This window comes from Cyphomyrmex costatus, unplaced genomic scaffold, assembly GCF_001594065.2.
Source record: "Cyphomyrmex costatus isolate MS0001 unplaced genomic scaffold, Ccosl1.0 scaffold337, whole genome shotgun sequence".
NCBI lineage: Eukaryota > Metazoa > Arthropoda > Insecta > Hymenoptera > Formicidae > Cyphomyrmex > Cyphomyrmex costatus.
In genome coordinates, this window is record NW_017277525.1 from 445034 (window position 1) to 470561 (window position 25528).

At 29.5% G+C, this 25528-nt stretch overlaps 4 protein-coding genes across 4 annotated transcripts; 1 reads left to right on the top strand and 3 right to left on the bottom strand.

The window, feature by feature from the left end:
• Positions 1-242: 242 nt before the first annotated feature.
• mRpL43 (mitochondrial ribosomal protein L43) lies at positions 243-1241 on the bottom strand. Its single transcript, XM_018542602.1, has 4 exons — positions 1042-1241; positions 834-940; positions 539-744; positions 243-418 (listed from the first exon to the last, which is right to left on the bottom strand). Exons 1-4 carry the CDS (start codon positions 1176-1178, stop codon positions 263-265), a joined length of 606 nt encoding a protein of 201 aa, XP_018398104.1. The 5' UTR covers positions 1179-1241; the 3' UTR covers positions 243-262.
• A 922-nt stretch (positions 1242-2163) lies between these two features.
• Positions 2164-11204, bottom strand: gig (TSC complex subunit tuberin). Its single transcript, XM_018542585.1, has 29 exons — positions 11027-11204; positions 10804-10940; positions 10481-10674; positions 10203-10406; positions 9947-10121; positions 9516-9716; positions 9270-9411; positions 9000-9148; positions 8754-8926; positions 8431-8599; positions 8148-8369; positions 7749-8010; positions 7549-7667; positions 7296-7460; positions 6977-7142; positions 6696-6892; positions 6500-6616; positions 6219-6400; positions 5920-6133; positions 4947-5381; positions 4711-4876; positions 4429-4633; positions 4017-4200; positions 3756-3938; positions 3511-3686; positions 2998-3346; positions 2762-2902; positions 2494-2664; positions 2164-2423 (listed from the first exon to the last, which is right to left on the bottom strand). Exons 1-29 carry the CDS (start codon positions 11103-11105, stop codon positions 2214-2216), a joined length of 5487 nt encoding a protein of 1828 aa, XP_018398087.1. The 5' UTR covers positions 11106-11204; the 3' UTR covers positions 2164-2213.
• A 1243-nt stretch (positions 11205-12447) lies between these two features.
• LOC108776100 (P17/29C-like protein DDB_G0287399) lies at positions 12448-20512 on the top strand. The gene is made up of 6 exons (XM_018542607.1): positions 12448-12609; positions 14545-14627; positions 14737-14859; positions 15106-15198; positions 18104-18382; positions 19304-20512. The coding sequence occupies exons 2-6, from the start codon at positions 14546-14548 to the stop codon at positions 20395-20397; spliced, it is 1671 nt and encodes a 556-aa protein (XP_018398109.1). The 5' UTR covers positions 12448-12609; position 14545; the 3' UTR covers positions 20398-20512.
• Positions 18226-22887, bottom strand: LOC108776102 (antichymotrypsin-2). The gene is made up of 8 exons (XM_018542611.1): positions 22790-22887; positions 22530-22709; positions 22129-22339; positions 21841-22055; positions 21577-21756; positions 21376-21511; positions 21137-21301; positions 18226-18301 (listed from the first exon to the last, which is right to left on the bottom strand). The coding sequence occupies exons 1-7, from the start codon at positions 22865-22867 to the stop codon at positions 21141-21143; spliced, it is 1161 nt and encodes a 386-aa protein (XP_018398113.1). The 5' UTR covers positions 22868-22887; the 3' UTR covers positions 18226-18301; positions 21137-21140.
• Positions 22888-25528: the final 2641 nt, after the last annotated feature.

Here is a 25528-nt window from a genome sequence, read left to right on the forward strand (position 1 = left end):
ATTCTTGTACTTAGACTCTAAAAAATAATTGAAGATACCGTTATTATTAATGTATTTTTATTTGGGATTAAAAAGTCATATCTTATCCATGGTTTTATCGACGTTGATCAAGTTCGGTCTTTGTTTCAGGATACCTTTTTAAAAGTTAGATTAGTTTTCATTTTATGATTTAAAATAAAAAGAATACCTTTCATATTATATATATTTATATACATACTATAAATTAGAAATACAAACTGCTATATTAAAATTGCTTAAAAAGTTATGTGCTTTGAACATGTTTGGAAATTTCTTCAACATTTTGATCAATTTTTTTGGAATCATTAACTGTATTGTCAGCTAATTGCTGAGCCTTGAATAATTGAACAAGTTGTTCCGTTGCTGTAGGACCAAGCTTAACAGCTGCACCAAGCTCTTTCTATAAAAAAAATAACAAAATACACATTTTATAAAACTATATACAATATTTTTAGAACTAATCTTGATACAATTATATAAAATAGAAAAATCTGTTTTTGCAGCATAAAAGCATAATTACATTAGGAAATTGATTCAAGTTTATCATAGGATTTCTAAAGGTAAATGGTGTCCATGGCCCCTGAATTGATGGAAATTCTGTGTGCCACAGTTTACGATATCTCAATGAAGAACCATTATGAAATTGTGTTCGTAACAATTCCATCCATTTTACAACATCATCCTGGCTATAATTAGCAACCTCCATCCATTGTCTCTCGCCATTCACTGAACAAAATATATATTCAATATTAGCACTACACTAATAAGGTTTTAAACATGCAATTGCGATGTTTCACAGATGGACACAAACGTACGATATTCAGCGACTATGACTGGATGCCTGTGCCTTCTTGGTTTAACATATATTACAACTCCTGGATTTTCTTTTGCGTAATTAATTAAATCATGTTCTATAAAATTTCTACAAAATAAAATTTAATATTAATTTGAGAAGCATAAAAAGAGAAAAAATTTTAATTGTATTGGGTAGAAAATATCCATGTGAATAAAGGTTAGAATCACCTTAGGCCTCTACTTGTACCATGACTTTTGCAAAACTTTAATGTTATTCTCTGTAACTGACAGACATAACGTCCGATTCCAAGACCAAAAGGTGCTCGCGGGAATCCTGATTGTAGAAATAAGTATTTATTCGACATATTCCTTTGCCCGAACAACAGAGTATTTTCGTTATGACGATCGCTCCAGATTCCAGATCTCTTGTTCTTATATTTGTTTGGTTTATAGATTTAAGTTTTAGATCCAACGGAATATGCCAATCACATACAAGAACTCATTGAGCGCTCAGTGAGCAATCAGTCATCGTATTAAATGGGTATGTATTTTGAAATAAGGTAAAAAATATAAAAATGAGCAAATTTACTAGAATATTAATAATTTTAAGAATATTAATAATTGATCAATAACTTATAGTAAATTTGCTTACTTTTGTAATTTTCATCTTGTTTCAAGATACAGAATCGACCCCCAAAAGCACGACCGCTCACTGAGTTTCTTTAATCTGATTAGTATATTCCATTAGATTTAAAAATATAAACCAAACAGATACAAGAGCTCACTGAATGCTCAGTGAGCGGTCGTGCTTCTGGATGCACCCATTTGTTGATCGTGCACTTGATACGCATACTACACAAAACCAGTAAGTTAATTGGCTAGACATTTCTCGATCCTAGAATTTGGAGTCTAGCACTGTGAATACAAGGGTTTACAAAAAAGTTGTACGAACATGTAAAACATGTCAATATTATCAACTTTTTAAAAAATTAGTTGATAATCACAATTATTTCAAAATTTTTCCATCCTTTATTTAAGTAAATTATAAATTTGTAACAAATTCTCTTCAAATTTGATTGTATATATATTCTATATTCAATCACTTTTTCTAAAAAAAAAACTTTAATGTGAAAATTAGGGTAACTGTAATTTTTTTATTTACGTTACAAGCAAAGAACATTAATTATATAATTATACATGTAAGACTTCGTGATATATTATAACGAAAAGTATTATTCATCTTAATATATTAATATATTATACATTCAATTTTGGAAAATTTGTAAACTTTTAAAATATTTTGATTTAACAATTAATGCATATTTATTTTTTAAATGCATTAATTTGGTCTAATTTAACTGTTTCCATTCGTCAATATTTTACTATAAATGATACAAAAACTATGTTGTATATTCTGTGAAGTCATCCATATATACTCGTTTGTTGGTTCTTGGTGATAATTCATCCGCAGTAGTCTCCGGATTATTGTTGATGTATTCTTGCAAGACTCTGCTTCTCAAGCGCTTGATGTGACGTAAGCGCTCCAACCAATTAGAAGCATATGGATTATGACTATTTTGTTTCAAAGACGAACAAACCATTGAGGCTAGCTGTAATTAATTATATTATATTATGTCATGTTACAGCTAATTCTTCCGTAAGAGCTTTTATGATATTTACATTAGCATGCAAAGCAAGTTGCCGTGAAAGAATAGCCAAATTTTGATCGGAAATAATTTTAGGCTCGCTGTGACCAATATGCTCAGCCAATTCTTCTCGTGCTTGTACTGTAACTTGGTTAGTACCATGATCTAAAGGTTGTATCACAACACAGGCATAATTAAATTGGCCCTGAAAATACACATAAGAGTATAACAAAAATTATATATGTACATATACAACAAGATTTTGAAACACATCTTGTAAAACATTTCAATCTTATACACACTTTAACTGTTTGTATATTATATGGCTCATCAGATTCATTGTACACAAGTGTTACATAATTATTTCCAATATGTGTTTTTTTAGATGTACATTTTGGGTCACTTGCTTTTGTAGGCATTAATGTTGCAACATGAAAAGCTACCTAGAAAGTTTTTTCAAATAAAATTATTTTAAAAATCACACATGAAAGAATAACGAATTGAATTAATTTGATATATACAATTTTTATTTACAAACCTGCGTAACGTCATCTTGCCAAACATAAGCAAAATCTCCATTCTCACCATTACGATCTAATCCACCTAAAAATATATTTTCATCGACGTCTTTTAATCGAACTAGTGTTCCTAAACGTTTCAAAAATTCAGTATAACGAAGGGAACCATGTTGATTTGCTAAAATTTCAATTTCATTTGAAGCTTGACCCTGGCCAACATAAAGTACTCCAATTTTGTGAGTTTCATACGGCTGTATTCTATCTAGATTTGTAACTGCGCGTTGTATGGCTGTCGTTTGTGGAACCAGTAAAGGCTTTTCTGTAGTAGTACCAAAATGCGCTGCATGGTAAAGTTGAAGGAACACAAAACTGTAACGGAACAACATATTAATTTCTTATCTCAAGAGAGAAAAGAGGTAATTCTTATATAGTATGCTAAAATATTTTAAAATATGAAAAAATGTATAACACACATACACACACGCACGTACGCACGTATAGTTTCATAAAAAGATACATGGTAAATACAATACCTCGGATTAATGCCTGTTCGCGGTGGTTCTTTTACTCGAGGGGAATTGCCCCGTCGCATGTTATCAGCCCATTCTCGTGATTTTTTAGCTGGGCTCATAACAGAGATTGTGTGACCTCTATCGCGAAAAGGTATAGGTAAAGGAGGCAATGTAGACGGATCTGGCCTTTCATCTTTCTGTTAAAATGAATGAACAATCATAATTTGTGAAATATACTAAAAATAAGAAATAGTTCTTTGGCATACTTTATCTACAATATGAGTCCGTCCAATAGGTGGTTTACTTTCAACAGTTAATAGAATTTGCTTCTGATTATAATCGAGACTAGATAATCGAGAATAAATTTGAGTAGGTGATTGCGGCGCTTTTGTAGTAGATGATTGTATCTGTGCAGGACGTGTTTGCATTCCTAAATAGCTTCCTGGAGCCTAAAATAATTTTCACATTACATAAAAAAGTATAACATTTGTTATTTTCTTAATACTTTATTAGTATATTATTTTAACCTGTATAGTTGTAGGAGATGGTGGTACGGTATTACTGTTTGTTGAAATGGTTTGAGTAATTTGTGTTGCTCCTGGATAAGAACGTTGCGAACGTAATGCAGTAGGATGATCTCCAGCATTTTCTGAAGAAGGTGGAGTTGTTCCCATGCCAAATATTTCTTCTGGTATAGCTTCGCAACTAACTCTATAAATTATGCAAATATAAATTTAAAAAATCTAGTTATTAAAAATGTTTTTTTATGATAAAATTCAATTAATGTAACGCTTCAGCTTAATAATTTATTTGAATATAAGCATTACTTCGGATGCGCAAAATTTTCCGAATTTTATTTTATCCTTCTTTCTCTATTACCAATTACCAATAAACATAATAATAATAAATATATACATATTTTTGATAAAAAATATATACCTCATGTCTTTTGTATAAATATTTTTTGAATGTTTCTTTAATTCTGCATCCAATTTAATCTCTAGCTCTGAGCAATTAAAATCTTTATCAATTTGTTGTTGTTGCAAATTTAGTTTTTCTTTATTTAAAAAGGGATTTTTCCAATTAGCGCTCATTTCTGGACTAGAATTCGATCGTCGTACTGGATTTCTGGAACGTCGCATATCTGTGGAAAGTTTCCATCCTTTTAGATTTTTTTTTTGAAATTATTAATATAAATACTATATATAATATAATAAATACCTTCTTCACCTTCTTCTAAACTTTCTAAACTGTCTCTTGAACTTTGCCGAGATGGACTAGGTCGAGCTGGCGAACCAGGTATTGCAATTGGACCTGATACTATAGACGAAATTATCGGTTTCACATGTTCATTTTGTATCTGATTATTACTTTTGTTTGGCACATCCTGTAATAAGAAATATTTATAAGTCCTTTTTTTCTAAATAAAATTTATTACTAATTAATTTTAGAAATACCTCTGTTTCATCATCTGAGTATTCCGAAGCAGCCTCCTGTTGTTTATTTTGTATTGTATCTTGATTTGGCATATATAAAGCCATAATATCATGTACAGGAAAATCCATAGGAGTTTCAAATTGTGTTGAATTCTGAATTCTCATAATCCATGACATATCGCCTGTAGGTCTACGAACATATATTTCAGCCCATCCTTGACACCAGCAAGCACACAATATATGTCCATCTTGTTTATCGTTATTTAATATTTGTCCCAACTTTGATGTTTCAATTTGATCCTTGTCAGTTTTCTCCATAAGAAATTCCTTTTTCGTACTATCAGAATCTTCTGTAGATTTTTTAGATTCTTCCGTAGGAGAATTTGTAGCAGTGTTTGCATTTGAACTCCCATGACCACCAGAAGATTGTCTAGATAATTTATCTTCTTTCGATGTCTATCAATATAATTACTTATGTTATATGTATGTCTTTTCTTAAGCATATGTATTATATGCATTGCAATTATAATACAGTATTATAAGTACTGTTTTCAGTGTGGTGCATAAAAAAAGTAACGAATAATATTATTACACACACAATTGTACATAAAAAGTTATTTTCATATATATATACATATATATAATACTTACACGCACACACACGTACACGTATATGCATATATCAATTAAGAAAAATAATCTAAAGATCCGATTATGAATACTGATCTAAGATTTGCTTTGTGGTCGAAAATGGAATTATTTCTTTTATTTGATTAATTTAGTCTAATTTCGAATTATAATATATATGTATATTACAGACACAGCAGATACGCACGCACGTACACATACATAAGTCTTTTTTACAATTGTATAATATTATTTCATTTGGAATAATACTTTAGAATATTTAAATAAATTCATCACTTTTCAATTTTTCATAGATTAGATAATAATATATAAATCTGAATAAAAAGATAATTGTATAGATAAATACCTCAACACTTGAAGTACGCTGTAAGTTTGAGTGAGAGGTTTTTGTATGATCAAGTAACAAAAAGCCAGGTTTACATGCTGCCCAACAATTGTCACAAAGTCCACCACGCATAGCTTTATTACTGCAACCACTTGTCGTTACAGTGATTAGTCTATTACCAAGGATCCAAGTCATTGATTGGCCTTCTTTAAGAAGGAAATCGGCAGCTGGTAACCTGTTGTAAAATCAATGTAATTGCTTATTTGATACTTTATTGATCAAGATTAATCAAGAATAAGAGAAATATATATTCGTTTTACCTTTTAGGCCGCGTTGCATAATTTGAAAATGTATAACGAGCCATTAAATCAATGCAAGTTTCAATAAGCTCAATATGAAAATTCATTAAACCTTCATCCATTGGAGGTTTTAAGTCTAAAGCTCTACTTTCTCCTATCATTCGATTGGCCATTATTGGTCTTTCTCTTCGACCTCTACTACCCTGTACATACAAAAAATTATATTACATATAAATTTTTAAATTCTAACATTATTAAAAAATATTTTGATAAATATAACTGTAATAGATTATTATTCTTACTTGTTCAGTTAAACTTGAACTACGTTTTCTGTTTGAAGAATCTTCGTTAATGACGCTAAAATCAGATTTCATTAGATGTCCTTCTTCAAGAGGAATTATCACATTTGCCTTCAATCCCTGTTTTCCAAAAATAAAAAATAATTTTATTCAATATCATTAGAAATTAATCAATATATAATATATTACATATACGTACTGTAGTAATAAATTTAACAAATTCTCTCCGAAAAGGAAGTCTGCATTTCAAGAACCATACAGCAATTACATGATAAGCTAAAGATACTGTATAATGATTATATTTAAAAGGATTGGTGTATGGCAATAGTATTGCAAATACAGACATATACTGATCTCCAATAAAGCTAGCAAAAACTTTTGGAAGTCTAGTTAGAGCTAAAATAAAAATTATATTTAGAAACTTGATATAACGAACAAAAAATTCAATTTAACACTAATTTTTAACAACAGAAAACGTACTTGATAAGAATTCTATAATAGGTATAGCAATATAGACTGTCGCAGAAATTTTTGATAAATTTAAAAGGACTTCAGATAAAAGTTTATTCATTGCATCACGCATTTCTAATGTGCAGATTGTGAGACTGGTTACACACTGGTTTGCGCACTTTGCTGTGAGACCAACCTAAAAATTAATTAAGGCTTTTGTCATTCCCCGAACATATTTATGTAGAAAGATATAACAATTTTCATGCATTGTAATTCGTATTATTATATCTCTTTATTTCTTTTTCTTATTATATTTTGTGCAAAATATATATTTTTCTCTTTCTCTTACCTCTAGACATTTTATTAAACTTTGTTGTAAATAAGGTTCCAAATGCGCATGATATGATGCAAGAGATGCGAGTACAGGAAAAACGTAAACTCGAAATTCGGAGAGAGTAAATTTAGGTGGAACATTATAAAGTGACTCAGGGAGACGTAAACTCTTATCACTCACCTAAATATTATATTTAACAAAATTAATAAGTATCTAAGAAATAATATAAGACTTATTAGAAAAAGATAAAAAATAAGGATTAACTAACCATTGAACATAAAGCTGCTGCAAAAAAATCAATATCATTACTGTGACGAGATAATACCAGTGCTCTATTCTGCATTACTTGAGGTAATTCTTTTAATATAAGATATAAAACTTTCCAATCTGTTAAGAAAAATATATATATATGAATTACATATGTTATATGTGTGCATGTGAAAGAATAAAATTATTTTAAAGCATTACCTTTTTCTTGTTTGATACAAGAAATAATAGTTTTACACCCATGAGTCAAAGATATCGGAGTAATATGACAAGATAAATGTTGCAATGGCACTGGACTTGCAGGTGGAGGACTGTTGCCACCACCTGCATTGTTCATACGTTCACTTGTGCCATGTTCCAAAACAAGATATGGACTAAATCGTGTTACAGTAGTATTTGATGCATCTAATATACCAAGATGATACAGAGAATTTGCTCTAATTTTTAAAAAACACTCAAAGATCTGTAATATGTTACATTAGTATGTGTGTATATATGTATATATATATATATATGATATGTATGTATATATATATATATATATATATGATATGTGTATACATATGTTTATAAGTTTTAATTTATTAACAAAATAATTACCAAATAACGTGTCGTTGATACATCATGGAAGACTGAGGGATCTTTGTAATGTTGTTCAAGATGATTAACTAAAATTTTGTAAGCACAAATTGCATGACTTGATGGTAAACGATACATTTTAGAAGTAAATATCTTTATAACTCCAACTACAGCAGTTTTTACATCTTTAATATCAGCATCCATAGATATTGGAGCATCTGATGTAAAAGGCTTGTTGATTACCTAAAATAAATAATCTCATTATAAATACATTCACACATTTCTACTTAAACAATTCTAATACCTTTTCTAGTACGTCTAAAAGTTCTATGCATCGCTTAGTATCACATTCCAAACAAAGATCTATTAGTAAATTTGCAGTGACGGTACGTATTGTAATATCTGGATCTATATCCACATGTTGCGTGTATGGTACAACTATTCGCTCAATAAGCTCATCTTCATATCTAGACCTATAAAGTAATGTTTATATTATATAGGCATAGGTCACGTGTATATGCGTATACGCGAGCGCATTATATATACATACATACACACATATGTCTGTATGAATGTAAGAGAAAGTTAGAACAGTTTTGTTATTACATCAAGAAAAGTTTATAATACCTATTAACATAAATGACATTAGTTAGAACATCCAGAACCTTCATTCTAATGGTTGTACGTGTCTCAATTTTATAGTAACGTTCCATTAAAGATCCTAATTTGGTCTGCCATTGGTAATATGTAGGACCTATCATAGAAGCTCTATATTCAATTAATTTTAATACAGATCCTTCCTAAAAATAAAAAAAAAATAATAACTATGTATAAGCATTCCGTTTATACTATTTTGCACTTATATGAGCTTACAGGTCGAGAATCGCTACAACGTTCAACAAGATCATAAAAACGTTGAATGCAACCATTATAATTGTTCGTATCGAGTAAACTTTCAATGTTAGTCATTGTCTCATGTAAACTCGTAGAAACCTGTTTGGTTGCTGGCTGATTACTAGTTTCTAAAACAATGCAGAAAAATCTTAATTCTATTATATTATACATATGTATATAGTAGCTACACAATATTATAGTTAATGTTTTCTTTAATTAGAATAAATAGAACATTTTAATAAACTTTACCAGTGTGAGTAATAATTTCTTCTATGATATCAAGAATGATGCTCCATGTAGGATCCCATAATTCATTGCCATACTTATTCACCAATCTTTGTATTGATAGGGTGACTTCATACATGACAATTGGATGATTGCATTGTAGAGCCTGTTAATGTGCAAAGAAATCATATATTTTATTATATCTAGTTGCACATATGTACACATATATATTATATTCATAAAATAAAGGTAAAACAGATATATACATACTTGATAGAATGAAGGTAAGACAGATGCTGGTGTACACTCTAATTTTGGTATTCTATGCGTACCCCACAAACCCATATTTACATAAAACACGGCACCTCGTAATAATCGAACGTCACGTTGAAAATTAGTATCTTGTAACAAGCGGCACATTGTATACAAAGCACAATGACCCATATGTGTTCCTAATAAATTTCGCATAATCTGTAAACCATTATAATATATGTATACTACTTTATTTACAACCTGTTAATAATTTTATAACACACATACATACAGTCTTTCTAAATTTATTAAAAGAAAATTGTATGTGTAGTAAAAAATGTATATCACTTATATGTGTAAATATGTAGTATATCCACATTTGCAGCAGGTAATCAATGAAGACAAAGACTTTTACATATTTTTGAACAACATTTTAAATATTATTGTACCTTCCAACTTGTTTGGCAATAAGTCTCAACATTTACACTTCTGCACAAGGCTATAATAAAAGTTTGTAACGAGTCGGACTGCAAATTACTATAACACATAATTGCATCAAGAGCTTCCAAACATCCAGAAACAACTTCAGTATTGTTACTATAATAACATAAATGTGAGATATATCTGAAAAAATTATGATAACTTGTTATATGAGTAATTTTACTTATTAGAAAAGAAAATATGATTTCTATCTAAGATATTTACTGGACAAGACCAGATATAATATCCTCATCGATATAAGCAGAGTTGAATTTGATAACATTAACAAGAAGAGACAAAAATTCGGCTCCTCTTTTCCCATCTCCTGCTGTTACCGTAGGCATCCATTCTAATAGAAAAGGACCCATTCTTTCTTCCAAATGTAAAATATCTTTCCCATGTTCTGTTAATGTTTGTAACAATTCCAATCTGAAATATCGAAAAAGTGATAGATAAAGCAGTGATAGTTAAAATAAGGTAATGGATATTGCTTGTCAGAATACCTAGGACCAATATCTTCGGGAATATCATATTCCTTCACTACCATGAAAAATTTTACACGCATCAATGACGAAAGTTTAGAATATTGTCCTTGTACAAGGCATTTTAAAAAATTCAATGTTAAATGCCTATGTTCACGAGGAACATCCTTTCCCAGCAAGTCTTGAACTAAATTCCACAAACGTTCAGCCGCTCTCTGTTATTAGAAATAAATAGAGAAAAACATAAAGCATTAGATTTGTCTGATCTTTTATACACATACATTTACAATGACACTTTGTAATTTTTCACATGTAGATAAATATATATATATATATATACATACATCTTCCCACTGTTGATTTAGTACTGCGTCACGAAGCTCTTTAATCGCTTTCGTACGATGATGCACTGGACTATCTGGACTAATTTCTTTTTCGATATCGTAAGTTAAAGTGAACTCTTCGCGACTCTTGTAACTTCCTGCAAAAAGACGATCGATACAATTATAAATATCGGACATAACGGACAACTTGCGATATATGAGATATCCGAAACGTAACGTTTACCTTTATTTATACGAAAAAATTGCTTGAGTTTATCGTGCAACGTTTTATTGTCTTTGTCTTTCGAATTCATTTTCGACATTTTAGTCTGAAATTTAAAGAAACTTGTGCAAAAACGTAGCCAGGAAGTATCACACCGAACATGTCAAAAGCAGATGTAACATCAGACTGAGTGCACCAACCCAACCGGTGACAACAACCAGTAACAGTGACAATCAGAACAATCACTGATGCCAGCTACACTCATAAAACGTTGATACGAACTACATAGCTGCACAATTACGTATCCGATAAGTAAGTCAATTTATATCGTAGCTGTGCGACGCAGTTAAGTATATTATAGCTTAATGGTCACACCGACGAAATACTGTTATTAAAGACAGTCGCTCTTATGAAAGAACTAAACTGAAAAATACAATATTAATTTTATAAATTTCAAAAACATAATGTATATATACATACTATATATAAAACTCAATGATACTCGATTATTAATACGATTTTAATTAAAAACTATATGGTTTTAGTGTTATCGTCCGAGTTTGATTATCAATAGAGATGATAATAAGAATTGAGAAAAAATTGTAATTTTGCGATTATATATATAAGATAATATATTATAACATTACAAGTGCTTATTTATAGATAATTTATATAATAAAAAATCATGAATTTAATAATGTATTCTCCAAATATTTATTTGCTATTTTATATCAATTGTCGATAATGTCATCTTCAATTACCTCTTTTTGATGGTCATGAATTTGCTTTGGGCCAGCCAAATTATCTCGTCGGTGCTTGTACGAATGGCACAAATTATTATATTTACTCGTATATGCACATACAATAATGTTATATTTTTCTTTTTATAAAAACAGTTGAAGAATAACAATTTGAATAATTCTCAAACGGCGACTTTTTTCGATATGTAATTTATAAGATTAATAAAAATGAACCAACAAAATTTCGAACATTTATATTAAATTAAAAATTGTGTGGAATGATTTAGAATAGAATAATTCAATTTTTAAGAAGTTCTTTTTATTACAACACATATTATATAGTTTTTTTGTTATAATTGGAAAAAAAAATATTAAGTACAAAGAAACAATAAATAAAATGTCAGAGTTATAACAATTTTTTAATTAAAATTATATGAAAAGCGAATATTATATAATACGCATATGGATGTATTATACATAATGCGCAGTCGATAACTATAATCTATCTATAATTATAGTTATCGCAGCACTTCATCAAATTTCACACACATATATATATATATACCCGTTATTATTTTTTCTGACTAACATAATTTTAATATCCCTTCTTTATACGATTTGCCGTGCCAGATCGCGTGACCTTCCTCCTCGATGTCTTTGTCACGTTTATTGCTCTCCCTCGCTCCAATCCGAGAGTACGTCAGAGTGCGTAAGAACAGCAACTATACCGCTGCTGCATGATTCCAGCTGCCAGCAAGGCAGCTTTCAGCTTCAGAGCTTCAGTGTATCGTGGCAACTCGTAGTGGTTACTGACGACTTTACAGTGTGACAAATACATAGTGCCGCGTAGAAACAATTTAATAGGTAAGCGATGACTAATAATCCCATGTTCTTTTCAAAGTTTTATGAAAAATGCCTGTCAATCCATTTATGAATTGTGTGTGTGTCGTTAAACAATATAGACCTCCAACTTCTTTAATAAACGTTCTGAAGACATCCAGAAAATATCTCTAAATCCTCTAAACATTTTCTGAACTTACAATTAGACGAAATGCTGTGTGGATCTATAAGGAAATATCCTAGCTCTTTCTCTTACTCACTTATTAATATTATCACTCACTCAAGAAAATTACATAGCAATATATATATATATATATATATAGACTGTTTTTCATTTAGTGATACAAGTTGATACAAATATCAATTTATAATCTTTCTTGAAATTCAGAAGATAACAGACAATATTTGTGTTGATTTGTGTCACCAAATGGAAAGCACCTATGGTTCAATATATTTCAGAATAATCACAAAATACATTTTTATTTTTAGTAGCAGTGGATCAATAATCCTTACGTTACAACATAAATTGTACATATACATGTATATATATATATAAAAACAATTTATGTTTAAAGAGTATTCAGAGTGATGTTAAAATGTTATCATTAACAAATTATTACGATATATATTGACGTAAACTTAACATTTTTCCATGCAACTTTCCTAGCTTTTGATGGGAAATTTCCATGATTCACTCAAAACTTATTCTTTTATAATCAGTAGATACTGAAAGTATAATTCTTGATGTAGAATCGTTCTGCCTTAATCAATATTGAATTTTAATCTCCCACGATCCTTTTGGAGATACGAATAAAAAGATTGTTACGGACTGTATATGTGTAGTATAGTGAGTGTATCTCCCTCCTTCTCTCAGATGATATTGCGTCGTGTTCGATCCAAGGATAGCAACAGTACGAGAATACCATGAAGTGCCAAGTTCCGGATTGCCATAAATTAGATCTCTGCGTATAAAAATGATTGATTCCACCAAAATCTACTGTCTTTGCAATATTTATTAAACAAATGACTAGCTATGTGCAAAATCAAGACAATGCGGATTCTCGTAATCTCTTTAAATTTTAAAACATCGTAATAGAAATATTTGACCATTTATTGCATAATTGACACTCAAAAATATTTCTTAAAGAATTTTAAAGAGCACTTTAAAAACTGGTAAAGAATTGTCTAAATATTTTAATGGCTTCTTCTATTTTTCTTCGACAATATAACTTCCTGGTAAACACAAAGTTACATGTAATCCCATGAACAAAGCGCGTTTCAGTAAAATCACACAAATCTGGCAACTTGCCGTAGATTTTCCTTCAACGATTTCGAATATACGACATTTTAGCAATATGCAGGCAAAACAAAATGCGTATGATACGTATTGCCAGTAGTTTAACGGTAAGATAGCTGCAGTAATATATATATACATATATATATGTTACCTTTTATTGCCTTATCAGCAATATGACAGCATTGTGTGATGCTGCGTATTGTTATGATAATAGTACGAATTTTGACGATTTTAAAGTTGTCAGTAAATTGCTGGGAAAAGTTGTTACTCGAAGTTATCATACTTGTCATGAAGGCATCAAGTTGTCTGCAATAAATGAACACTTGCTACAATTCTCGTAGAAACACATTACTTAGCAATGCACACATGTAACAAGCAACATGCTAGCAACACTATAGATACATTGCTATCTGTGACGTACTTGTTAGTTGTAATTTCCCACTTAACAATATGACACGCAATATAACACACGTGCGTTATATCACAGTTATGTTGAATGGAAAATTATGACTAACAGGGATGTTATATGTACTTGTGTTTATTGGGTTATTATAAGCATTTTATCTTATCCTTTGAAATCTATACACACACACACACAATATAAGAGTATATTTTATATATACGTATCATATATACCATATATATTTGTATTTTGTTTTCAGAATGATTTCGCGCGCTATGATTAATTTTTTTTCTGGGGCATTGCTAATAATTGCCCTTATTCCGGACGCGACATCTTATAACAGTAAGTAAATACTATAACGATGAATATAAATCTCTTAGCGATTAAATTTTTGTTACAATATATCGAGAAAGAAAGAGAAAAAATATGTTTTCATTTTCTTATTTTTCAGAATATGGGAGAACCTGTAAGGACATTGGCTGCCGTAGTGATGAAACATGCGTAATGGCTGAAGATCCTTGTACCGGCTATACAGATAAATGCGGACGATATCCGACCTGTCGGAGGACAAGTGGTAAGAAACGATATAATAGCTAATTTATTTCAACAATTGGTCTTATAAATCGAGAATATATATGTATATCACACATGTGTCGTGTAATTACGCATGCATGTAGTATTTCTTATTTCAAAAGATAAAAGTAAAATTATTATACATATCTTCCTTTATTACTTTAGTATATCAATGTTAATATAGGAATATTTACACTAGAATTTGTATTTATATTGTATCTTAATAACTTCTTAAAAAACCTTATAGATGCAAGTTGTACTAGTATGGTTTGTGGAGAGAATGAATACTGTAAGAGCGAAAATGGTGCGCCAAGATGTGTACGAAAGTCTACAGGATTAGGTAAGTTATTATAATTTTATATCTGGCATTCGATATTCGACACATTGCGAGCATAAAAACGTAAAAACAATGGCTAATGCATGAATAAAAAGCATGATAAAACTAAGTAAAATAAATTATTTGGAATCATATGAAATTTCAAAGTCTTTACGCTTTTGAGCAAAATAAATCTTCATTATTATGGGACTCGTGTATTTCATAGCATGTATGGGATTGGAATGAAGAAGGCATGATTTCTTCAAAAAGACAAAACGAACAAATGTTTATCTATTTAATTCTGTCCATTTATTGTGCAATCATGGGTCTCATGATTTCTACATTAAAACATACATATGTTTTTTATTCTAATTGTTGTCCAAGTGAGATTTCCCATATAAAAACAATACTCATTGTTAGCATACTATTCAATGTAACATATTATAGCATATTATAATATTATAATGTATATTATATAGTATATATATTTTTGTATATATTTTATTATTAATATTAATTTACTATTTCTTGTGAATTTATAGAACCCATTCATGTAAAATCTTTAACGATGTACACAAGTAAATGATATTTCAGATTTATTGATATTTTAATTTTTGATAAACACAGAAACTATTTTTTTACTGATTTAACAATTAATTTATATATAAAAAGTCTGCATTTTATTCAGATTTTCTCAAGATATAATGAATCTCTCTTTTCTTATTTAATTTTTTTATTTAAAATAAGATTATGAATATAAAAAATATAAAATATATATTTTTTAAATATATTTTATATATTTTTTATATCTAAAATCATAAAAGATCTGATTATGTCTTATTCACACGTATATTGACGTGTTTGTTGTTTGGATATAAATTAATTATACGCAATATATTGTCCCATTTTTTCTTTTAACTTAAACATAAATTTGTAAAATTGTTCTTAGGATAATAATTTGCTCCACTTGAAAAGATATTTAGATTCTTAGTGTTTTCCTTTAATATTTCTTTTGTAAACGAAGAAACTTCCTAATATGTCATCCTTGCTCAATCCAAACTTGAGCAAAAGAAATAATAAATAATCTCTGAGTATTTAATATAGCAATAGAACTTTATTGCAACTCGTTATCATCTTGCAATGTTTCGTATAACTTAATTCCATTTGTGTGTTAAATACGCACAGTACGAAGTGAGTAAGCTTCCTTACAGGCTACGAATCAGCTGGTGTGTCTTACGTGAATGGCGAGCGAGTAAAGGAAGGCGAAAGAAATAACGCAAATCCTTATGCGAATGCGAATGCTCCACCAATGCCACCATATCCATCTGGTGATAACGAACATCATCGATCTTCTTTTGGAAGCAACTTAGGATATCCACCATATCCCAGTAATACCGGTACCTCTGGACAGTCTGGACATGGATACCCATCGTACCCACAATCGACCAATCAAGCTGGTCATCGGGACTTAGGATATCCACCATATCCAACACAAAACAGAATGCCTACACCAGGACAATCAGCTTATCCGGGTTATCCGCAAAATACTGGATATCCTCAGGCTCCAGTAAATCCACAGTATCCAGGATATCAAAATTATCCCTATCAAAATTATCCGAATCAACGTGGATACCACTACAACTCAAATTCGGTTTATGGAAGAAGGAATGCTGCATCACTCCAAACAATTTCCTCCATGATTCTTGTTGGATTTTCTGGATTATTCCTTCTAGTCATGATACGGTGGTGATTCAGCTAGAAGTGTCATATTTTATCTGCGTCATGATTATTGTTTTGCTATTCTTAATCTTATTTACAGCATAGTCCATGACTGTTTATTAAGAAAGTATTTTGCAGGAAGTGTTATATAAAAATTCTTGTACAGATATTTTATAATATTGTATAAATTAAGCGCAAATGATATTTTTAAAATGTAATTTTATAACATTTTTTTTCTTATATTTATAATATGTATTGTGTCAAGTATATTTTAAATTATTTATATATGTATAACCTACGGTAAGCGTATACATATATTGACTGTAAATAATTTCACAGTATTTTGAAGAAAACAAATTTTATTCTCTTATTCAGTGATTTTCTTAATTTATACTTGTACGAAAAAAATTTATTTTCATCGATATCATTTATCTTAACCTATACCACTATAGTTATAAGTTATTTACACGATTTTATGAAAATATTTTAATTTATTCCGTGCATACCCATATATTTATATGCATGTATGTGTACGTGTACGTTTATAATTTATAAGAAATGCTTTTAAACTATAAAGTTTTTAATGAGCTACGCATTATTCCTTTATACTTTCATAATTTGGGCGATTTATAAAACGCTTCATAAGCAATTCTTATTCAACATGGGTGTTAGATACATTATAAATGGTTGGGTTATCAGCTTGAACTTTAACACATGTTATCTCTTCATGCGCCATATAACGTATAAGCAAATTTAAATGCGAACTATTACTGCGTCTTACCGATTGTTTTTTTTTTTATTTCTTTTGATTTAAACTTAATGACATCAGTAAAAACACATTACAATGGTTGTAAATACAAGCACAATTTATTTTATATATATATATATAATTCCTTCATATATATGATAAATTCCTTTATGTATATAATTTATTTGTAGTAAAAGATGAATAGATAATGCTACAAATGGACGTAGTATGCATACAGAAATTATATTCTAATTGGCTGTTAGTTTCATCATTCTTCTTGCGTATAAAAATAATGTTAAGAGGAAACTATTCAAAGATTAAAAATAATGTATAATATTTTATGTATTATATATACCATATTTTTATTGCAAAAAACAGCCATAAAACAGAACAGTAATTACTACTAATAATTTGATCTTGATTTTCGCATTAGTTTTTTTTTCATTATGTATGGTTTAATAGCATTACCTGCGGGAATAAATAATGTCTCACATCGATCGACAACACCAAGAGTGCCATCGCCGCCGCCTAGATCTTCATCATATGGAGGAAGATATAACGGTTACTCTGGCTCCAGAAATACCATAGGTGATGGTTCCATTTTTAATCGTTTATTTGGCAACAACCGTCATCCTCGACCGACCACCTCTGTCAGAAGCACTACGCAAACAAGTGGAAACAACTATTACAAAACTCACACTCACATGGATAATCAGGGGAACAGAATTTGGACATTTTCTGGTTAAAAATTTATTTACATGTTTCCTTTACTTTTTTTCGAAATATTAATGCAAAGTGGATGCCAATATTGATGTTTTATACATATATCACTTTTACATATATAACACTAAATTATATTCTTTTAGTCTGTGAAGTAACAAATACAATGTAATATTAATTACCTGCAAATAAACTTCATTTATAAAAATTATAAATGTTTGAATAATCTAATAACAGTTTTTTAGATATGCAATAGTAAGAAAAATTGTAAAATTGTAAAACTGTTTTATTAAATTAATATTATATAATATAATAAATATATATAATATAAATATTATATAATATATTACAATATATAAAAAAATGTGCTCTGTGTTAACATAATTGATCAAAAGATAGAATTGTTCTTTTAATTCAAAAGTTTGAGAAATTCTTTGTATTATTTTTTAATTTTTAATATCCAGTAATTTCATTATAATCTAAATAATTTTTATTTGATGTTTTGGAATATTAAATAAAAGGGCACCTTTGCTTTAATTTAGCTATTCAGTTACTATGAATGATATATGCACGCATACAAATATACATTTAAGTTTGCGCTATGCACATATAAAAATTGTTACATATGTTCCACATCTTTATTTTTTCAGAATATTCAGCAATATAATTCAACTTATAACACATTGCGTGTAAAAATAATTCAAATACATAATTCTATCTCATCTCTCTAAAATATTTTATAGACATGAACAGTCGAGCAATGTGAAGTTTTGTAGACATATTTTTGCAATGCGTGCTGTAGTGCAAGCCTTATTTGATGCATGTGTGCATGATAAATGTCAATTCAACAATTGATGATGCTTCTCGATAAAAATAGATTATACATATTTCACTTTCATACTCTTAAGTATTTTTTATAACTTGCATTATTATTATATGCAGAGAATGACGAAATGAGGCCAAGAATAGTTCCAAAACGGCAAAGTAGTTCTTCAACGACAACCGAGACACATGGCTCCTCAGATACTTCTAAAAATTCAGATGATCAATCGTATCCTGCCAGATCTTCTGGTTATCCAACCAGTTCAGGATATCCTAGTAGTAGCAGTTATCCAAATTCCGGGTCTTCAAGAACTTCTGATTCGTCAAATCAACCGCGATCTGATTATCCATCCAGCGGATCGTCCGGTTATCCAACTAGTGGATCATCCGGTTATCCGTCTAGTGGATCGCCCAGTATTCCATCTAGAGGATCATCTGGTTATCCGTCTAGCGGATCATCTGGATATCCAACCGATGGATCATCGGGTTATCCGTCCAGTGGATCACCCGGTTATCCGTCTAGAGGATCATCTGGTTATCCATCTAGCGGATCATCTGGATATCCAACCGGTGGATCATCGGGTTATCCGTCCAGTGGATCACTCAGTTATCCGTCTAGAGGATCATCTGGTTATCCATCTAGCGGATCATCTGGATATCCAACCGGTGGATCATCGGGTTATCCATCTAGCGGATTATCTGGATATCCGTCCAGTCACTCTGGTTATCCATCCAGTGGATCCTCTGGCTATCCTTTGAGTGGCTCATCCAGTTATCCATCTAAAGACAATTCCGGTTATCCAACAGGATCTGCATATCCAAGCAGAAATAGCGGTACTTCAGGATATCCAGATAATTCTAGGAATTTGCCTGGCGAGGAGACTGTTAGACGAACCGGCGCTAACGCTGTAAATGCTGGCTATCCAAACAATCAACGCACATCCGTATATCCAGAAGGATATCGTGGTAACTATCCGGGTCAAAATACAGGATATCCGTACAATAATCAACGTCCTCCACATTCTAATCAAGGTTATTCAAATGGGTATCCGCAAGGGGGATATTACCCTGAAGGACATTATCAAGGTCAAAATTATATGACTACTACTAGGCGTCCTGGCATTCGAGATCAATTGACGAATTTTGCACGAAATGTGGCAGAAAAAGTGCTGACACAAACGATACTAGATCGCGTAACAGGAAGACATCAATAAAATAACAGTACCAGCATTTTTTGTTCTCTATAAAATCTGCGTCAAAATGTCTAAAATGTATAACACTTTCTAAAATCTCTCTCTCTTTGTTTAAAGAAATATTGTTATTAATATAATTTAATAATTTAAATATTAAATATTTTAGTAAAAATCTAGTCTTATAAGTTAATTTTCACGAAGCAGATAGCTGTGGCAGATAGTTCATGGAAAAGTTATCGCCAGACAAATAGAAGCTTTATATGAACATTTGTCCCTTATATATTAAAAATCTTTTTTAAATTTTCTTATGTTATACATTGTATAAAAATTTTTCTTATATATATACATATATAAAATTCTTTTAAAATATTTTATTGTTCGTATTTTAGATTTTAACTTTATTGTATTAAAAATGAATGGAATAATTTAAGATGTCTTTTGTACAGATATCACAGATATATTATAAGGAATTAATAGATTTATATCTATATATGCATTAAATCTGCTTTTTTTCAAGCTTTCTTGTACAATCAAATAATTTTGAAGAGAATTAACGTGTAGCATGCAGATGTTTCAATGATAAAATTTATAAAAGTAACTAGTAAAAGTAAATCTTGATAATAGAATACATATAATAGAGATAACAAAATACATTTATTATGATATCTAAAAGTTTTAAATATTATTTCTTATCCTTTGAGAACTTTGCACATATATAATATGATAAAATAATTCGTAAAGTATAAAAATATAACAATACCTATTTATAATTCATCTCTTTTTGTGAGGAAATCCTCTATTTTCTTCACACTTCCAAGAAATAGTGGCATTCTGCTTGGTTTATGTTCAATTGCAAACATAAACGGACGATCAACTGTAAACTCTATTGGTAAAGTTGCCATCCTTCTCAGTCTCATTCCCACAACTGTAACAAATAATTCCTTATACTAACACTTATACAATTCATCTAATTTTTTATCATTCATAGAGACAAATTACCTGTTGCAGCAGCAGCTTCCGAACCTTCTTCATTAATTTCTATGAAAATTTTTTGTAATGCATGACTTACTTTCAAAGGAATGTTTGAGAGCTGAGTAAAATTCGCATTATCTTCAAAGATCGTATTTAAGCCAATCTACAAGTATGTACTTCCATGTACCAGCTGTTCAAAATATATTTCACTAATTCCATATTGCTTACCTTTTTCAAAGTGTCTTTCAAATCTATGGTAATTTCAAACTTAAATTTAGGTAGATATAGTGCAATCTCGTCGATAAACCTAGGTTTATCTGCCAATGTTTTCCAATTAAAATTATTTTCTAAAACCTGCAACTCCATCTCTCTATCTGGCAATAATATTATCATTACAATGTCTTGATTCTGCAAAATTGTTCTTTAAATTAATTTTATTTTTGTAAAGCTTTTTTTTATAGATATAAGCCTTACTTTTATAGATAAGCTTACCAAGTATGGAATTTCAATAAATCTCGTCTTCCAAATTGGTATTGTACCATAAGCATACTTTGATGTTATAAACATTGTTGGAACAAGATTTGTTTCTGTTTTGGAAATATGAAATTTACGGTTTGCTGTATGCATTTCATCAAACTTATGTAGCCATTTACTCTTAAAGTAAATAGCATTTATTAACATAATTTTTGTATCTTCATAAATATGATCTGTCAAAATAATTTAATTATTTAAAATATTCTGTATAGTGTTAATCGGAATTATAATTATTATGTAATGTACCAGAAGAAATTATATCAAGTATTTTATTATTTGTTGCTTTTTGAACCCATGAATTAATAGTTTCTACAGCAAGCTCATTATTTTTGAAGTTCAATCTTGAAATTGTAGATTGAAATATATTTGTGCATATCGCTAAAAATTCAGCCATTAAGTCAAATCCATCTTGAACATATATTTTATTCGCTATATGCAATTCAATGTTTTCAATGTCCTAAAATATATTTAAATGTGCTATTCTCTGAGAATTAATTATAGGTATTATGAGGTCTGTTCTTTTTGACTAAACTTTTACACCAGTTCCTCTTTCTTTCTTTTCTCTCCAGAAGAGAAAAGAAAAAAAAACTTACTGGTGTAAAAGTTCAGCCAAAAAGAACAAGCCTATGATGTTTTCTTAATCTTACTTTCAACAAGAGAATCAGAGCCTTAAATTCATCATTCGTAGAAACTACATCGTCATAATGAAGAACAGATTTTAGTTCGTTCAATGTAGATCCTGCAGCACCATTAGAAAGTAAAAATAAAATCATATGCAAACTTAAAGGAGAAATTATAACGTTGCTGTCAGTGTTGGTTGATAAATTCTGTAATGATAAATTATAAATTAGAAAACTCGTATATACAGTTTGTATAAAATATAAAAATATAGTGATTATATACATACCTTGTATAATGGAAGTGTAAACTTGTTACATGCTGTAGATAAAGTTGTAACATAATTTTCCTGTCCAGTTAGCGACATTTTGATAAGATGATGCTAGTGCACTATGACAATCACAAATAAACCTACAATAAAATAAAGGTTGATTATAAAAAGTTAGGTTGCTGTTTTCAATAATGCTAAGAATTGATTGAAACTATATTAGGAAGTATTTGTCAATATTAATTTCACACATACATATATATATGTACCATATTCTATGCTACGTAACATTTATGACCAGACACTTTCTCATACACACACAGGCACATATTCTCTCTTGCTTTCTTTTGTAAGTAAATAAATATATTTCAAGTAAAGAAGTAAACAATTAAGATAACTGAATTAATAATTTAATATTTTACTAAACACATTTATATTTTTTTTAAGTATCATTGACCAATAGTCATTTTTATAAATGACTAGCTAAAATCTTTCTAAAAAACTTAAAAATCTGAAAATTTCGATAAAAAAAATAGACGTACGTATTGTATCGTATGTAGTTAAACTTTAATCGAGTTTCTCCTTTCCTAGGAGTTGGATGCTACTTGTTAAACTTGCGCTAGCTTATTTTACAATAAGTTAGTACGTCAGTATAGTCTGCGGTAGTCTTAACAATAGTCCTATTAAGTCTTATCGGTAAATCGATGAAATTGCCAATAGGCAACAACCAATTTGTACAATTAAAAGCCCAATTCCACTATTCATGGTTAACTCTAACCAACTCTACCTTGGTTAGACAGGTTAGACGTTAGACTGTAGATTGTTTCATCACACATATTTAGGTTAAGCCTATTCTACAATAGGATCGTAGATAGTAAAAAATGAACCAATCAAAATTGATTATTCTTTTCATATTCAACTATGATTGGCCAACTTTTTATAGTTTACGACTTGCGACCCTATTGTAGAACAGGTTTCGGACTGGTTATGATTGTTGACTATCATTAGAATCACAGCTGTTCTTGCTCTCTATATGAAACTGTAATCTGTCAAATCTCAAATCGCAAAGAAAATATGTGATTTAAATTTGGCAGATAATTTTCGACTTTAAATCATCAATGTCGATTTTTAATATTTTCAGAAAACTTTCATATAAAATTTCTAGAACTCTTACGATGCGATTTATTCTTTTATTTCCCTGTAAAGCTTAGAAAACGTTACTCGGGTGCCTCAATATAGTTATGTTCAGCAGAAAAGTAGCTTTGCAACTTATACAATTTTTGAATATGATTAATTTATACATTTTAGATCTAATGAGAAATTAAGAGAAAAGCTAATCATATTAAAAATGTGCAATAGCTGTTATTTCTGTTGAACGCAGTTATATATCAATCGTTATGTGTCCTTGTTGTTCATCCAATGTAAAACAATAAAATACTAAGATGATACACGGGAGGCATCCGGGTAATTCGAACACAGTTCTACTCCGCCTTATTACGACAAGGAACTTTTTTCTTACTAAAAGGCGATGCGCGGTCAATAAAAATACAATCCAGCGAATTTTGTAATAGTACAGCAATGAATTAATATTAAAATGACACAGTCCTTTGAAATTGAACGCATAAAACAGTAATATCGTAAATTTGTTATCTGCAATATCTGACCGGTAAAAAATTTATACATATAATTAAGTATAAAATATGCACTTAATGCATGTAATAATTAATGCGCGCTCATACATATATACATACACATATATATATATATATGTGGTTGTGTGTGTTTTCTTCCTCTTTCCAATTAGCACACAATATTTAAAAAACAATTTTTAAACATTTATTTAATATTTTTACATTAAATAAATATTTAAAAAATATTTTTTAAATATTGTATGCTAATTGAGTTGTATTTGTATAATCTCCATTCGAAAGGTAAACTTGGATAAGATGTGTGCGTGTGGCCATTTTTAAAATGCAAAAAATAACTTCCGCCTGTGGGAAGGATATAACGCACTACTTGCGTTACAGACAACAAAAATTAAATTATGTTTTCTGCATTATAAAGAATGGCCATTTTATCTAAGTTTATTCTATATATGTATGTATATATAGAACGAATTAAGAAGAAAAATTGAAAAATAATGAGGAGGATATAAATTTCGTATTTTTAAGATAAAAAAGTACATTTTGTGGAAATATATATTATATAATATATTATATACATTATAATATTACACACACATATGATATATAATATTGTAATCTTTAATTTTTTAATTTTATCTCTTTTGAAGAAAAAATGTAATATTATACATATATAATCTTTTTTTTAACGAGCGATCATTTGCGCTACTTTATAACTCATACATATCTTGATTTGGCTATAATATCCCCAGTATTCTAAAAAAAAGACGAAAGATTATTAAGATTGAAAATTGAAATTGAAATTTGCGCTGCTATTGCCAATGAACACCGCACCGGTATATACGATGGTGGTTGCCAATTAATGTCGTTAAAGATCAATATATATAGTCGACAGACTATAGTTTCATACGCAATGAGATAATCGTATACAATAGATTTTCTCTATTCCAAGGGCGGTGTACGTAATAGTCTGATTTTAATTTAATTCTAATTTTAACTTAATTAATTTATTGCATTATGAAATATAAAAAAATTACAAAAGTTGAGAGTGAAGAACAGATAAAAATGATTTAATTTTTTAAAAATTGAATAGTCTATGTGTATCATTTAGACTATA